Here is a 17,160-nt window from a genome sequence, read left to right as displayed (position 1 = left end):
AAAACACAAAATTAGCCAGGTGTGGTAGCATGTGCCTATAATCCCAGCTACTCGAAAGGCTGAGACAGGAGAATTGCTTGAACCCAGGAGGTGGAGGTTGCAGTGAGCCAACATTGACCCCTTGCACTCCAGGCTGGGCCACAGATTGAGACTCAACTAAAAAAAATATATATATACATACATATTTTTTATATATAGATATATAATATGTGTAATATATATATGTAATTCTCACCTTCAGATTATGCATATAAGAAGTATATGAAACAAAAGAATTTAGAATTTAGACATATATATTCAAATATTTCAAAATCTGAAAACATATGAAATTCAAAATACTTCTGGTCCCAAGCATTTTGAAGGGTTACTTTACCCGTGCAATATCAGACTTGGGTAGTTGTGACAGAGACCATCTGTCCACAAAGTCTGAATTATGTATTATCTTATTTAAGGAAAAGGTTGGCAATATGATCTGCCTCCAATCATATAGTCTGATTGCAGTTAATTTATTATAATAAACATTCATAAGGCACCAAGGAATTGTGATCAAGTTAATCAGAAATCTCCGAAGTGTATAATTAAATTTACTGTCTCTCCCTCTGTAGATCCAAACACCATCTGGCACTGTCTGTGAAGAGGCTTTGGCAGTATTTGGTGAAGCAGGAAGAAATTCAGGAAACCTTTATCAAAAATATATTCACAAAGAAACGGTGTCTAAATGAGGTCTGTATAAGTTAAAATCTGTTTATTTTATTATTGAAGTCTTTGATCACGTAACCATTAAAATGAATTATATTTTACAGATTTTTTTGAATACATGTTTTATATCATAAACATAGGCAATTAATTAATGCTTAGAAAAGTATGATTTAGAAGAGGGGCAGTATTTTCATAAATCAATTTAATTTAATTCAAATGTATTTGGGACTTTTTTCTCAAGATTTCACATCTTGTTTCTTGTATTTTGAATTGTCGTGATCATCAATTTAAGAGACGATAGAAATTTCCTATGATTTTCATGTCACAGTTAAAAGAAGTATATCTTAGAAATTTAATTGTAACTAGGTTTGTATACTGAAGATTTTTCATTTTTATTTTTTTTAAATAGAATCTCACTCTGTCACGCAGGTTGGAGTACAGTGGCAGCATTTCAGTTCCCTGCAACCTTTGCCTCCCAGGCTCAAGCGATCCTCCCACTCAGCCCCCATGTAGCTGGGACCACAGGTGTGCACCACCATGCCCAGCTAATTTTTTTGTATTTTTGGTAGAGACAGAGTTTCATCATATTTCCCAGGGTGGTCTTGAATTCCTGAGCTCAGGAGATCTACCTGCCTTGGCCTCCCAAAGTGCTGAGATTACAGGCTTGAGCCACTGCATGCAGCCAACTTTTAAAATATGTACATTTTCTTTTCTGTGGATTATGCTTAAATTAATGAACTGTTACAAACCCTAATTAACATATACTGTAACTGGTTGCTTATACCTTGATAATATCATCAAAATTAAAAAAAAATTTTTTTTGGTCATTTAGTTTAGTGCTAGTAATAGGTACCAGTTTGATGATATGGGAATTTGTCTTCTTCATTGAGAAAGTTTTGTTACTAAAAAATTCCGGTGAACTGAACAGTAGACATAGTGATGTAGTCAATTCTTTATGTCTCCTGGACTGGTAGCAAAGAGTTCAGAACTGATATTCTGTATGTGAAACACATTTTGAGTAGCAGTGAACTAGTCTGAAGGCAAGCTTTGTACAGTTTTTGAAGTTGGAGAAAACACTGAAGATATTTCAGTTAGAGAAATAAGTTGAATGGCTTCACAATAGACAAGTAAGCAAAAAGCAAGATGACATCTAACCTTTCTGCCTTAAAGGAAAATTACATATATATCTCATTGGCTCTCAATTTAAGTACTAATTTGTAAGTGGAAACTGTATATGCTATTATTTACTATTTGCCTCATTTTGTAAATATATTCAAATCAACCAAGTCAGGAAATAATATGTAGTATTCTTACTGACTTAGAAGACTTCTGACCTGAGTACCGAGGTATAACATTGAAATTTAGACAAATATGAATGTATTTCATTTGTTTATTTAACTCTTTTTAAATTGATGTATTTTCTTAATCTTCAAAAAAACTTATCTTTCTACTGCTGATATATTTAGGGCATTCGGGAAATGAAGTAATTCTGAAAACAAAACAAAAAAACTCTTGGGCCATTAGATTGTCTAATTGATTCAGGAATAGAGTCATTAAGGAAAAGAGTAGTATAATCAAGCCAGAATGCATAAACATAGCAAATAATCAGTATACACATTTTAAAATTTGTTATTCTTTGGAGTTTCATGATATCTCAAGAAAATTTTAAAATTATTTTTATTGTAATTATTTTAATCAGAAGCATGAACATGAATGTTGGACTAACAGTTTTGTGACTATCAGTAAGCTAAATATTTTCTCTGAATTTTGTCTCTTTTTATGCATAATAATAGCCCTTTGCAATGTTTTGATAGATTTAACTTATTTAAACCTTGACACAATTAATGGTGGTTATTAAAAGTTTGTTGTGACTGCTTTATTGTTTTATTCTTGATAGTAGTACTCTTAAAAAGTGTCTTTTTGATAACGAATATGAAAAGAAAAATTTTATATAGTAAAACATAGATTTGAATGGAATTAAATAGAATCTTTAGAGAGTTGGTATAAAATTAATCTTTACTGGAAAGGTTACTAGCCTATTTTTAGTATTAACAAAGTCATCTTCCATCTCTTATTTTTCTAAAATGTGGGTTATACTTATTTTAGTCGAAGTCACTGTGACTTTCCAGATGGTTAGGAGATAGATATATGACAGGCTCTGTATTTTGGATGGCAGATGGTGAGAGAGTATTCTAAGAACTGCCCGCTCTTTATTTCTTTATGTGTTTGAAAATGAAATTTTACAGTTTCTTCATCTGACCTCAAAATCCTGATTTATTCTCAGATCTTTTCCTATATAGTAAAGTTTACTGGTACATGTGTTTTAAAATAATGTCTTCTCTCTTTGTACTTAAATAGAAAATACAGACAACTGCAGATAAAGTCATTCTTAATAAAAAATTGAGACTTGACAACTCCCATCATTGTTCCCAGTCCTTTTTCCATTTTTGTTTTGTTTTGTTTGACTTTCTGAGAAAAACTAAAAGTCTTGGAAGAACTCTTTCTTTAGCAAGTACTACTATTCCCTTTTAAGAAGTATGTGTGCTTCCCAGCAATTTATTGACTGTTTCTGCCTACCTCAGTGGAAAAGAATTAGATAAATGTAGAAATAGAAATTTCCTAATCCAGAGATTTTCCTGAAGGTTCAGATACGGAGATAAGACATAGCAGCGAGCAAGAGAATAATTCAACTTGAATTTTCAGTTGATAGTACTTTGACACCAGTAGCTCTGATTATTTTATTTATTTTAATATAAAGTACTTTGGTTTCAATCATGCTTTAATGTCAACATTTTGAAATTGAGTATAAACTTCTTAGGGACAGAATAAAACTTATAATTGTGATTAATAAGTTCTGAGGGATTAAATTTTTCTCATTTCCTAACCATGCACCTTCATACATGCTTCTTATAAGGTGTATAAAGTTTTAAGAATAATAACTCCATATAATGTTCTTTTCTAATAAATTTGGTTTAAAATATAAAATTTAATCAATCCCCGGTATTTTGCATGTTACATCTCATCTTTACTCTTTGTCATGTGGTTATTCTTTCTTGATGAAGTCATTAGAGGACAACAGTGAAACCATCAAAAATTCTATGATGGAGGAGCCAAACATCAATAAGGTACAAAATATCATTCAACTGAAATTAGAAATTGCATTCTTTCACAAAAGAACAAAGTATTTGCATTTGAGTTTTAAACTGGTCTTTGTTTCCAATGGAATTAAAGGATTATTCCCTCAAATTATTCTCCTTTTATTTTAACAGCTTAAATATTGCAATTGTAAAAGTGATTTCTGTTTTGTTAGATAAGAGAATGCAATTTTAAAGAGAGTTGAATGTATCTTGTTTTGGCTACAGATTTTTCTGAGTAAATACAACTAAAGTTCTAAATACATATGATTACAATAGCAGTTGTTTAGTAGTATTGTTTTAATTCTGCAAGTATCGCATTTGGGGTTAAAATTCTCTCCTATAATTTTAAGAATTAATAATCTATTATCTTAATTAACATTAATTAATAATGATATTAATATTCTAGGATATTCTTAAAAATATAGCAAATACTGTTTTATAGCATTTATTCTACTGGTAGGAATAGAATGTAGCAAAGTGCCTTAGGATACATAGGAAGTACTCATTGTACTTGAGAACCAAAGCACAAAGGATGCGAATCTGTATAATTATGAAATAACTCCTAGGTATTCTGTGATTGCATGGTCAGCTATGGCTTTATTTTATTTTATTTTTTATTTTTGAGATGGAGCTTCGCTGTTTTACCCAGGCTGGAGTAAAGTGGCACAGTCTCAGTTCACTGCAACCTCACAACCACCACCCCCGCCCCCACGACCGGGTTTAAGCAATTCTCCTGCCTCAGCCTCCCGAGTAGCGGGGACTATAGGCACCTACCATCACACCTGGCTGATTTCTTTTGTATTTTTAGTAGAGGTGGGATTTTACCATGTTGGCCAGGCTGATGTCAAACTCCTGACCTGAGGTGATCATCCACTTTGGCCTCCCAAACTGCTAGGATTATAGGTGTGAGCCACTGTGCCCAGCCAATTCAGTTGTGACTTTATGAAGTTGATATTTAACTCATATTTTTCATGTTCTGTATTTAAAACAATCTCAGCAGTGATTTTTAAGTGAAAACTTTCTCAAAAAAAATTTTATGGCTACTAATTTTTACCTTTTATTCTTTCCAACAGGAATCCTTTGGTAAAATAAGAGAAATAATTATGTGCAATTAATTAAAAGGCCTGATTTGATATCAAGTGTATAGTATAACTAAAACTTTTGCAAAATAAGTGTATATATGATTCATACTTTGAAAATTTTTAATGGCCTTTGGGAGTTTTTAGGGAATATAATTCAAATGTTTAATCAGTTAACAATTTTCCTTGCCTGGGTAATGATGTTTGCTTACTACTGTCTGTACATTATCAGGAATTCTTATCTGAAGATTTTTGTTTTGATATTATTTGTAAAATGTTAATAATTATAATGTTGCATTTCTATAGTCATCTTCATGCTATGTCAAAATGCAGTCTTTTTTAGGGGAGGGTTAACATCATAACTATGTGGCCAGCATTTTTCAAGCCCACTGCTATATGGTTTTAAAAAAAATCTTCATAAGGTATGCCTGACTTAAAATAACTGTATATACTTAAAGTGTGCAACTTGTTCAATTTTGGCATGTGTATTCTCTAGCACAGCCATCACCACAACCAGGATAGTGATTATATCCATCAGTCCCCAGAATTTAATCACTCCCTTTTTTTTTTCTTTCCTACCTGTGCCTTCTTCCTCCCCAAGCAACTACCAAACTGTTTCCTGGCATTAAAGATCAATTTGTTGTTTTCTAGAGTTTTATGTAAATAGAATAATATAATATGCCATTATTGGTTTACCGTCTGTGTCCATTGACTTAGCATAATTATTTCAAGATTTATCCATGTTGTGTGTTTTAGTAGTTCATTCCTTTTTATTATGATGTTTATTACATTGTATGGATTACCATAGTTTATTTACCTGTTATTGAACTCTTGAGCTGATTTATTTTGGAGCTATTCCAAATAAGGCTGCTTTGAATATTCATGTACAAGTCACATTTTTTGGAAATAGGCTTTCATTTCTCTTACGTAAATGCCTAGGAGTGAAAAGACTGGATCATATAGTAGATGTATGTTAAACATCTTGTGAAACTGTTCAAATATTTTCCAAGGTGGTTGCACCATTTATACATTCTCAATGGGTGGCGTACGAAATCCTAGTTGCATCACATTCTCTTTTTTTAAGACAGGGTTTCTCTGTGTCTCCCAGTCTGGAGTACAGTGGTGTGATTATGGCTCACTGAAGCCTCGACCTTCCAGGCTCAAACAGCCCTCTTGCCTCAGCCTTCTGAGCAGCTGGGACTACAAGCATGCACCACTATACCCAGCTCATTTTTTAATTTTTTGTAAAGATGGGGTTTCTCCATGTTGCTTAGGCTTGTGTCAGACTTCTGGGCTCAAGTATTCTTCCCACCTTAGCCTTCTGAAGTGCTGGGATTACAGGTGTGATCTGCTGTGCCCAGCCTTGCATTGCATTCCAACAGTTGGCATAGTCTACAGTTTCATTTTAACCATTCTCTTAGGTATGTCGAAGTAGTTCATTGTGGCTTTAATTTGCATTGAGCATCTTATCCCAAGCTTATTTGCCATTTGTCTGTCTTTTTGCATGAAGTGTCTTCAAATCTTGTGTTTATTTTTATTAGCTTGCTTGTTTTCTTGATTGAATTTAAGCAGTTATTTGTATGTTCTGGATAAAAATTGTTTGTCACAAATGTGATTTGCAAATAGTTTCTCTTACTCTATGGGTTGTCTGTTAGCTCACTGCAACCTCCACCTCCTGGGTACAAGCAATTCTCATGCCTTAGGCGTGCACCACCACACCCAGCTAATTTTTGTATTTTTAGTAGATGAGTAGACAGGGTTTCGCCATATTGCCTAGGCTGGTCTCGAGCTCCTGGCCTCAAGTGATCTGCCCACCTCGACCTTCTAAAGTGCTGGGATTAGGGATGTGAACCACTACACCCGGCCACAAGGTCTTTAAAGTACAGAAATTCTTAATTTTGATGATGTCTAATGTATTATTTCTGGTTATTCATTTTCTTTTTGGTGCTGTATTTAAGAAACCTTTGCCTAACCTAAGATCACAAAGATTTTCTCCTGTTCTATGTGTTTAGAGTTTTAGTATTACATTTAGGTCTGTAATCCATTTCAAGTTAATTTGTTTACATGGTGTAAATAAGTATGGACCTCAGTTCTTTGTTACTGTAGTTGTGTTGTTGCATCTGTATGTCAGTTGTTTCAGCATTATTTGTTGAAAAGATTATCTTTTCCTCCACTAAACTACCTCTTCATCCTTTTCAAAAATCAATTGACAGAGATATGTCAGTCTAATTCTGGAGTCCCTATTTTGGGCCATTGATCCATCTTTATGGTAATAGCTCACTGTCTTTATAACTATAACCTTATAATACATCTTGCAATCTTGAAATCATATGTTGTAAGTCCCTCAAGTATATTCATCTAAGTTCTTTTGTGTTTTTTTTTTTTTTTTGGCTTTATCACTGACTTAGAATTTCCAGTCCATTGTTGAATAGAAGTGATCACTAGCATACATTTTTATCTTGTTTCTGATCTTGGGGAAAACAGTCAGTCTTTTATTATTAAATATAGTATTTCCTGTAGGTTTGTTGCAGATGCCCTTTATAATTTTGAGGACATTTCTTTGCCTTCCTACTTTGTTAAGAATTTTTAATAAGGAATGGATGTTGGATTTTGTCAAATAATTTTTTTTTACTACTGAGATGATCTTTTTTTTTTTAATATGATAGGTTAAGGATTTTTTTTTTTAAGATAAACCAATCTTGCATTCCCAGCATAAGGTCTACTTGGCCATGATGTGTTATCCTTTTTATATATAGTTACATTTGATAAAATTTTAGGAATTTTTATATCTGTGTTCATGAGCGATATTGGGTTATAGCTTTCTTAGTGTTGCTTGTATTGGTCTCAGATTAATGCTAGCCTCTTAGAATGAATTGACGAAGATTCTCTTCTCTTTAATTTTTGGGAAGAACTTTTGTAGAATTAGTATTATTTCTGAAGTGTGTGGTAGAATCCTGAAGTTTTTTATATGACTAGTGTCTGTAACAGATGTAGGGCCATTCAGGTTTATCTATTTCTTGAGAAAGTTTTGGTAGTACATGTCTTTCAAGAAGTGTACATTTCATTTCTATTGTCAGATTTACTGGCATAAAGTTAATCATGTTGCCCTATTAAAATCTATGGTGATGCCATCTCTCTTTCTCTCTCTCTCTCTCTCTCTCTCCCCCCCCACCCCTTCCTCCCTCCCCTTCTCCCCCTCTCTCTTCCTCTCTCTCTCTCTTTGAGATGGAGTCTTGCTTGGTCACCCAATCTAGAGTGCAGTGGCACAATCTTGGCTCACTGCAACCTCTGCCCCCTGGGTTCAAGCAATTCTCATGCCTCAGCCTTCTGAGCCTTCTGAGTAGCTGGGATTACAGGCACACATCCACCATGTCTGGCTAATTTTTTGTGTGTTTTTAGTAGAGATGGGTTTTCACCATGTTGGCCAGGCTGGTCTCAAACTCCTAACCTCAGGTGATCTGCCTGCCTTGGCCTCCCAAAGTGCTGGGATTATAGGCATGAGCCACCATGCCCAGGCTCTGCTATGACTTTGAAAACCAAATTATGTCTTCTTAAGCGTTTATATTCCCTAATATTTGGGGTATTGACACCATTTTATGTTCACTTGATTGCTTCCTATTTTCTTTCAGTTATGCCTTTGATATTCTTTAGATATCATTTTACTTCATATTTGTTTTCTCATGTCATTAGAGTGGCACTGAAGTATTCCAAGTACACAACCTTATATTGTAGGTGTTAGTAAATGAAAATCACTAATGACTACCCAGAGTCTTAGTCACTTTTTCCATGAATCTGCTGTATGACCTTTCACTCTTCCACCCTTGGAGCTTCGTTTACTAACATGTAAAACTAGGGCTTATAATTTTAAACCTGTTGCTTCTCTAATTGAAATACTAGTAGTAGGATCAGAGCACTAATCTAACTACCCCTCTCTCCTCCCACTTCTAAGGGCAGCTCTGTGGAACTCAAGCACTATTCAGATCAGTTTCTGCATAATTTCTTTTTGTGATAAAATATAAATAACATAAAAGTTACCATTTTAACCGTTAGTAAAGCAGCCCAGTGGTCTTAAGTACATTTACACTGCTATGCAACCAACACATCATCCACCTCTAGAACTTTTTCATCCCTTCCAAACAGAAACTTTTGTGCCCACTAAGCAATAGCTCCCTACTTCTCTGGCCCCCACCCCAGGCAACCACCATTCTACTTTTTGTGTCTATGAATTTTATTCATGTAAGTGAAATTGTATAATAGTTGTCCTTTTGTGACTAGTTTATCTCACTTTGCTTAATGTCTTTAAGGCTTGTCCATATTTAACATCTGTCAGAATTTTCTCCCTTTTTAAGGTTGAATAGTATTCTAATGTATGTACATACATTTTGTTTATCCATCAGTTAGTGAACATTTGAGTTGTGTCTGTCTTGGTTATTGTGAATAGTGGTGCTATGTACATTGATATACAAGTATCTGAGTCTCTGCTTTCAGTTATTTTGGGTATATACAGAAGTAGAATTGCTAGATCATATAGCAATTCTATGATTAGTTTTTGATCTGTATAATCTCTTTAAGTCTCTTTTAGCATTAATATTTGGATTGTTTTTTCCCTCACATATCCAGCCAATGAAAACATGACATCTTTACAAAGTGTGACTTGAAACTTTGTATTTAGGAGATCTTTTAAGGCCGTATTCATTGCGATTTTTTTTTTTTACTATAATGTTATGTTGTGAGGCCTTTAACAAAATTATGTTCAAAGCACATGCAAGTTCTGTCTGTGTTTTTAGCTGACTATATCATGTTCCTACTTCCTTCCCTTCCCAGCTTAGATTCCATGACCCATCATAGAATCAATCAATCACCTGCAAACATCCTTACCCTGTTCTTCCTACACTATACTTGCCTTGAAAATTCCCAAACCTGTTTAAACCCAACTCTCTGACCTATTCTGTGCCTGCACTCAAGCAGCCAAACATGTTTGGAGGAAAAGCACAAAACCTGGAGCTTGCCTCACTTGAAATTTATTAGCACAAATCTCAAATTAACCTAAAACTACCCTGTGGTCATAAGAAGTTGCTCTATATAAATTTGTTTTTCATTTTCATGCTTTTTTTCTATTTCCTCAGACTTCTAATAATTGTTTCCCACTCCCCACAGATCAATATCTTTTGCTGTCAAAATAAGTGCCATCAGCAGTGATTTAGCCTTATCTGCCTATCATCATCTAATTTCTGTTCTATATGCAGATATTTTGTTCTGCCTCCTCTAACAGTGAGTGAAGTGTCACCCTTTATCCAAGGCCAGATCTTTCACTTGTGCATGGATCGTATCTGCTTTCACCTACCCAAGAACTTGTTTTCAGTTCTTTATAACTGAAGCCCATCTCTGTCTCTCCTCAATAAATATATACCTCTCTCAAATTACTCTCATTAGCATTACCAAATATATTTTTTTGTTTTGCCTCTAAAAAAATACTGAATTTCTCTAGTCTCCTATGTAGCAAAATTCACTTACAGAGTTGCCTTTTAAAGTCATTCAGGATTTAAACAATAATGTTGAAACATCATAAACTACCCAGCTTAAAAATAAAACATTATCCAATCAGTTGAATATCTCTATGATCCTTTCCCAGTAGACCTCCCTCCTTATTCACCAGATATCACAGCCTCTCTAATTTAGTTAGGTATTATCTCCATCCCACTCCACTGAGATTGTCCTACACATGGTCACCATTGACTTCCAGTATACTAAATTTAGTAGTCAATTATCTCTCTTTATATGATTCAACTTCTGAGTAATCATTTGGTAGTGTTAACCCATAACATTTTTCTAAAATTGTTGCCTCACTTAGTTTCCATAATATAAAATTCTTCTATTTCTTATGTTAGCTAATTGACAACTACTGAATTGTCCTTTTTCCCCATCCTTGAAATATTGGCTGCCTAAGAATTCAGTTCTCTAACTTTTCATCTTTCCTATCTTTACTTTCTCTTTGGGTTATCTTACGGTTTAAATATCAGTATTATCTGTATGCTGACAACTCTCAAATCTCTCTAGTCCCAACTAATTTCCTGAACTCCATACATTCCCTACTATGAACCTACTTCCACTGTTTTCCTCACTGCTGTCCGTCTCAGTAAATGGTATCTTTACTCACCCACCTGTCAGGCCTGAAAACTACGAGTCATCCTTTTTCTTTCCTTATTTTATTCTCACTATGATTACAGTCCATTAACAAAATGTATCCCAATTACAACCACTTATCACTACCACCATTCCTACTGCCATAATCCAACCCACCATGATCTCTCCCTTCAGCTACTATAGTAACTTTTTAACCAGCTTTTTTAGTAAGAGCTGAGAATTTCCTTAGAAGACAAGTTGATCCTCAAGTCACCCAGAATATTCAGTGAATACTGAAATTCTTCGTAAGCAAATTACACTTTTAGATTAGAATATATTTGATTATTTATATCTGGTGACTGATTTTTGTTTGCGTAGGGGTATTTTGGTTTGGTTATAAGTCTGTTTCAACTTTCCAATTGAACAGTCATCTTAATTTCCTTTTTTTCTGGCAGTCATTCTCAAACCCTTTATGTTTTATCTCACAATAGCCATACTTCAAAAATCCACCAATGGTTTCTCTGCCTTAGAACAGCATCTGAATTCTTGATTATGGCTTTTAAGGTCCTATAAGAGCTGAACCTCTACCTTTATTTCCAGTCTTATCTTCTGCCACTTATGGTCATCCTGAAGTTTAAGACTACTGAGATACTAACCACCATTTATTTGACCCACCCCCATGACATTCTGATTATCTGTCTGACATGGGGTTCAGAGTCTGTATTTTTAAAAAAATCATCTCAGTTGATTCTTAGGTTAATTTCACACCACCTTATTGAGAAACAATGCTTTTAGTAAATAATGAGGACACAAATGTATTCCTACATAGAGAAAGATTTTTTGAAGTTTATACCTATAAGAGCTTTCCTCCCATACATGTAAAGTTTGAAAAAGCTCTCCAGGTGAAATTGATATGATCCCCCATCTAAGCATTACCAGAAAGTAACACATCCCTCTATTCCATGGGACCATTATCTTTCTCTGTCAACAATTTCTTCAAAACCTGAGAACGAACATTTAGTATACTTTAGATACCTGGCAGATAAGTGGGTAAATTTGAATTTTGTCAGAAATTATGGAATTTGACTTGTACATCGTTACCAGATGATCAGCCTTTTTTAGTCAGAGCTGAGAATTTCCTTAGAAGACAAGTTGATCCTCAAGTCAGCCAGAATGTTCAGTGAATACTGAAATTCTTTGTAAGCAAATTACGCTTTTAGATTAGAATGTATTTGATTATTTATATCTGGTGACTGATTTTTGTTTGTGTAGGGGTATTTTGGTTTGGTTATAAGTCTGTTTCAATTTTCCAATTGAACAGTCATCTTAATTTCCTTTTTGGCTTTTTTGAGACAGGTTCTTGCTCTGTTGCCCAGGCTGGAGTGAAATGGCTGGATTTTGGCTTACTGCGGTTTCTGCCTCCTGGGTTCAAGCGATTCTCGTGCCTCAGCCACCTAAGTAGCTGGGATTACAGACACGCACCACCACACCTGGCTAATTTTTGTATTTTTAGTAGAGATAGGGTTTCTCTATGTTGGCCAGGTTGGTCTTGTACTTCTGGCCTCAAATGATCTGCCCTCCTTGGCCTCTCAAAGTGCTGGGATTACAGGCATGAGCTACCACGCCTGATCTTAGTTGCCATTTTTAAAACACTGTGTATTCTGATCAGTTCTGTGGTCAGTGGCTAGAGATTGGTGATATTTCTGTCAAAATTTTGCAGGAAGTAAATTTATTGTATGCTGATTTCAAATAATTTATGCATTTCATAATAAGCTGTAAACCTAATTCATTTTAAAGATTAAAAGTTAGGATGGCTGGGTGCAGTGACTCATGCCTGTAATCCCAGCACTTTGGGAGGCGGAGGTGGGTGAATCACCTGAGGTCTGGAGTTTGAGACCAGCCTGTTCAACATGGTGAAACCCAGTCTCTACCAAAAATATAAAAATTAGCTGGGCATGGTGGCAGGCACATATAATCTCAGCTACTTGGGAGGCTGAGGCAGGAGAATAGCTTCAACCTGGGAGGCAGAGGTTGCAGTGATCTGAGATTGGGCCACAGCACTCCAGCCTGGGAGACCAAAAAAAAAAAAAAAAAAAATTGTGGGGAGGATAAAATGAAATGTCCTATATTGGGCAACATTTCAACTCTTTTATTGCCTCCTCTTTTCAACTTATTTTAGTAAGTGTTGATTTTATATGGTATTCTTTTCTAAGTTCAATCATATTGTGTGTACTTTCTCTAAATTAAGCAGAAGGTCAGATATATGTCAAAGTACATAGAATTATGGTTTATTTAGCTACTAAAATGATTCCTCACTAGGGCAAGTTACTTTGCCATTCAGGATTTCAGGTTTCTCTATAAATCAAAGGTGTTCTGCTTTTTTGTCTTGTTTTGTTTTCAGAACCAATTTTTATTTATTCATTTAAGGACAAATTTTTAAAAGTAAAGTGAATGAAACCATTTGTGATTAAGATACATAGACAGAACTTCAATGTAGAAGAAAAAAGGCCTTGCTGGGAAACAGTTAATGAGAAACACTGGAAAACATTTCACAGACACGCAGAAAGCTCGCGTTGTAAACAGGATTAAGTTGCCCTTGATTTTGCTTGTAACGTCAAGGTTTCATTTTGCTTAGCCTGAGATCTCACTCAACTTCAAACTGCCTGTGGTTGAGGAAAGCTTTCCATTCAATGTACCCCTTTCCCTCAATTACGGATGGCCAGCTCTTCACCAATACCTCTTCCTCCTTGAAGCTCTCCCAGTCCAGTTTGGACTTCTCAAGGGTACTCATTTTCTGCTTCTTGGCACTGTTTTTCCCCAAAAGGCTGCTCTTGATCTTTTTAACCCTGACCTGGCAAGGAGTGATGGCAGAGCTGAAGAAACCTTAGCCTGTGGTTTTTCTTTCTCGTTCTGCTTGAAGAAGGATTTGGCCTCTTTAGATGTAGCATCTACTTCCTTAGTCACCCTTACTTCTTCAGCAGCAAAATCAAACACCTTGGTGATTTTAACATTTTCTGTTTCTTTAGGTTTCTCTAGCTCTTCTGCTTTTACTAACAATTTACTTAAACTTGTCTCTTCAGTTTCCTCTACTTTCTTAACTTGTGTACTTGGGGGCACTTTTGATTTTGGTCTTATATCATTGAGGAAGTTGGCCCAGAGTTCATCCCTCTCCTTTTTCTTTGCCTCCTCTGATCCAATACCTTTTTTCTGCTCTGCTCTTCATCTTCCTCCTCACTCCTGCTATCCTCAGATTCTGAATTGGCATCTTCCTCCCCATTTTCTAAAGAGAGGCCACCTTGTCTTCTCTTCCTGGTTGGAATGTTCTGGCTCTTTCTCTTTTTTTCCCTTTGGTTTTCTGTGTCTGCTCTTCACCATCCACTTCATCTTCCTTCACTAATTCATTTACATCATCTTCGCCATACTCTCCACCTGACGGCACGTAATCCTCGTCTTCCTCCGACATGGAGAAGTCTTCGGAGTCGAATTCCTCCATGTCGCTACCCCTCAACACTTGTCAAACTTGCAGAACCACAGCAGCTGCCTCAAACAACGAAGCTCTAGGGAGAGACAAAATCAAAGGTTATTTTAGAGGAGGAGTCAGTAAACTACAAGCCAGCTGGCCAAATCTCTCACCTGCTTCTGTATAGCCCATGAGCTGAGAATTTTTAGAGTTTAAAAGAAAATGCAACAGTGACCCTTTGTGGTCTGCAAAACCTAAAATATTGACTATTTGACCTTTTAAAATTTTTTAAATATTATGAAAGGATTATGATGCTAAGAAACTTGGTAAATACATTTTGCTTTAATAATTAGAATGTGGGCCGGGCGTGGTGGCTCACACCTGTAATCCCAGCACTTTGGGCGGCCGAAGCAGGTGGATCATGAGGTCAAGAGATTGAGACCATCCTGGTCAACGTGGTGAAACCCCATCTCTACTGAAAATACAAAAAATTAGCTGGGCATGGTGGTGCGTGCCTGTAATCCCAGCTACTCAGGAGGCTGAGGCAGGAGAATTGCCTGAACCCAGGAGGCGGAGGTTGCGGTGAGCCGAGATCGCACCATTGCACTCCAGCCTGGGTAACAAGAGCGAAACTCTGTCTCAAAAAAAAAAAAGAGTATGTTGATCCTTTAAAGTTAATTCACTGTGGAGGACAACCAGTTAATGAAGTTGTATGTTGTATCAGCTGTCTTTTTATATGTAAAAAAAAAAAAAAAAAAAAAGCAAGTGTTTGAAAAAATTTAAATTTCTCTTGTCAAATTTTGTTTTAGGGATAATTGGTGTATACAGTAATATCTTTAGAATTGAAGTATCTAGTTTCTTAAAATAATTCGTGCAAGTACTAAATGATAGGTAAGCATATCTTATTAGTTCCATTACTAAAAGCACTGCATTTTTGTATTTTGTTTTCTTTCATTTAGATAGAAGCAGATTTGGGATATCCTGGAGGTAAAGCAAGAATTATTCATAAGGAATCTGATATCATTACTGCCTTTGCTGTTAATAAGGTAAGTACATAGACATTCTCTTTTGTTTATTAAGTATTTATAGTTGGAGAATATCTTCTTTTTTATCAGTTTATCCAGTATTTCTTTCTTTTTTTTTTTTTTTTAAACGGAGTTTTGCTCTTGTTGCCCAGGCTGGAGTGCAATGGCACGATCTTGGCTCACCACAACCTCTGCCTCCAGGGTTCAAGTAATTCTCCTGCCTCAGCCTCCCGAGTACCTGGGATTATAGGCATGTGCCACTACGCCTGGCTAATTTTGTATTTTTAGTAGAGACGGGGTTTCTCCATGTTGGTCAGGCCAATCTTGAACTTCTGACCTCAGGTGATTCGCCCACCTCAGTCTCCCAAAGTGCTAGGATTACAGGCATCAGCCACCATGCCCAGCACAGTATTTCTTTCCCAAAGCTACTTCCAGTTCCCTAAATTGCAGTCTGGAGACTTTTTTTATATTATAAAATGATATTTGATAATGTTATTTTGTTATTATATGATTTTGGAAATAAAGCTGATAAAATACATAAAGTTTTATTACTATGCAGAGAGAAGTACCAAATGTATAGGTGATAGCTTTAGAATGTAGTATGGTAGTTAACCCACAGAAAAGGTTTTATTAAATATTCCTAATGAATATGTTAAATGTGGTTTTGGATATTTGCTAAGATTTAAGCTTATATGTGACCCAAATTCTCCCTCTTTGATTTATACCTCCAGTAGCTGCCCAATGTGTGTGTGTATGTATATATATATATATATATATATATATATATATATATATATATGTATGTATAAATATATATATATATGTATTTTTTTTTTATTTCTTAGATTTCTACTTAACATCCTCATTAGATGTCTTTAAGCTCCTCACAGAAGAGGTGACCTTAGGTACTATAGTCCAAGGTTGAAATCTGTCTTAATCATTTTCCCCTTCCATCTCCCTTAATTGCCTTAGTGTATAGTTCCTAGTGACTTCTAGTTACTCTTTTGTTTTCTTTCCATTAACTTAAAGGATATGTGTATCTTTTTTTAATGTATTTATAGAAGATACCTGAAGGAGATTTTATATACATATATATATAAAATAAATTTTCATAGGTTCCTAATTTTAAAATAATTTTTAAATTTATGTAGATACATACCCTGTAATATATACAGGGAAATGAGACATACAGGGAAATTACCCATTTAGTAATCCTTTCACCTGTTGGTTTCCTATCTTTCGGTGCTATGTCTGTCTTCTCTAAATTCTCCTGGACAGTTTGTTTGTTGTTCTGTGTCCTTCACTTCATTTCCCTCTTAGACACCTTGAACAATGACTGGCTAAAGGGCTCATTCCAGATTTGCCTGCCTCAGACAGTTCTGTTACTTGTCACAGAAACAGTTCTGTTTGAAGCAGGCAAATCTGGACTCAGCCCCTTAGCCAGTTGTAATATCTGTATAACATGATATATATGTCAAATACAGAATTATTGGCTAGGTGCAGTTGCTCACACCTATAATCCCAACACTTTGGAAAACCAAAGCAGTAGGAGCACTTGAGGCCAGGAGCACTTGAGGCCAGGAGTTTGATGGCAACATTGTGAGACCCTGTCTCTACAAAAAATTATTATCTATGCC

The 17,160-nt window shown here is 35.4% G+C and overlaps 1 protein-coding gene and 1 pseudogene across 4 annotated transcripts in view; one reads left to right on the top strand and one right to left on the bottom strand.

The window, feature by feature from the left end:
• DMXL1 (Dmx like 1) overlaps positions 1-17,160 on the top strand; it is a 170,352-nt gene that overhangs the window by 124,342 nt on the left and 28,850 nt on the right. For 2 of the 4 annotated variants that reach the window (XM_074382293.1, XM_003920673.4), the window contains 3 exons: positions 606-723; positions 3,762-3,824; positions 15,458-15,544. In XM_074382293.1, the coding sequence (XP_074238394.1) occupies positions 606-723; positions 3,762-3,824; positions 15,458-15,544 (268 nt within the window). The remainder of the gene's footprint in view (positions 1-605; positions 724-3,761; positions 3,825-15,457; positions 15,545-17,160) is intronic. The other 2 variants (XM_074382300.1, XM_003920672.4) reach the window with 1 other exon arrangement.
• LOC101038580 (craniofacial development protein 1-like) lies at positions 13,653-14,531 on the bottom strand (annotated as a pseudogene).

This window comes from Saimiri boliviensis, chromosome 1 (genome assembly GCF_048565385.1).
Source record: "Saimiri boliviensis isolate mSaiBol1 chromosome 1, mSaiBol1.pri, whole genome shotgun sequence".
Lineage (NCBI taxonomy): Eukaryota > Metazoa > Chordata > Mammalia > Primates > Cebidae > Saimiri > Saimiri boliviensis.
The sequence above is the reverse complement of the archived record's forward strand: the minus strand, read 5'-3'. Positions and strand labels throughout refer to the sequence as shown.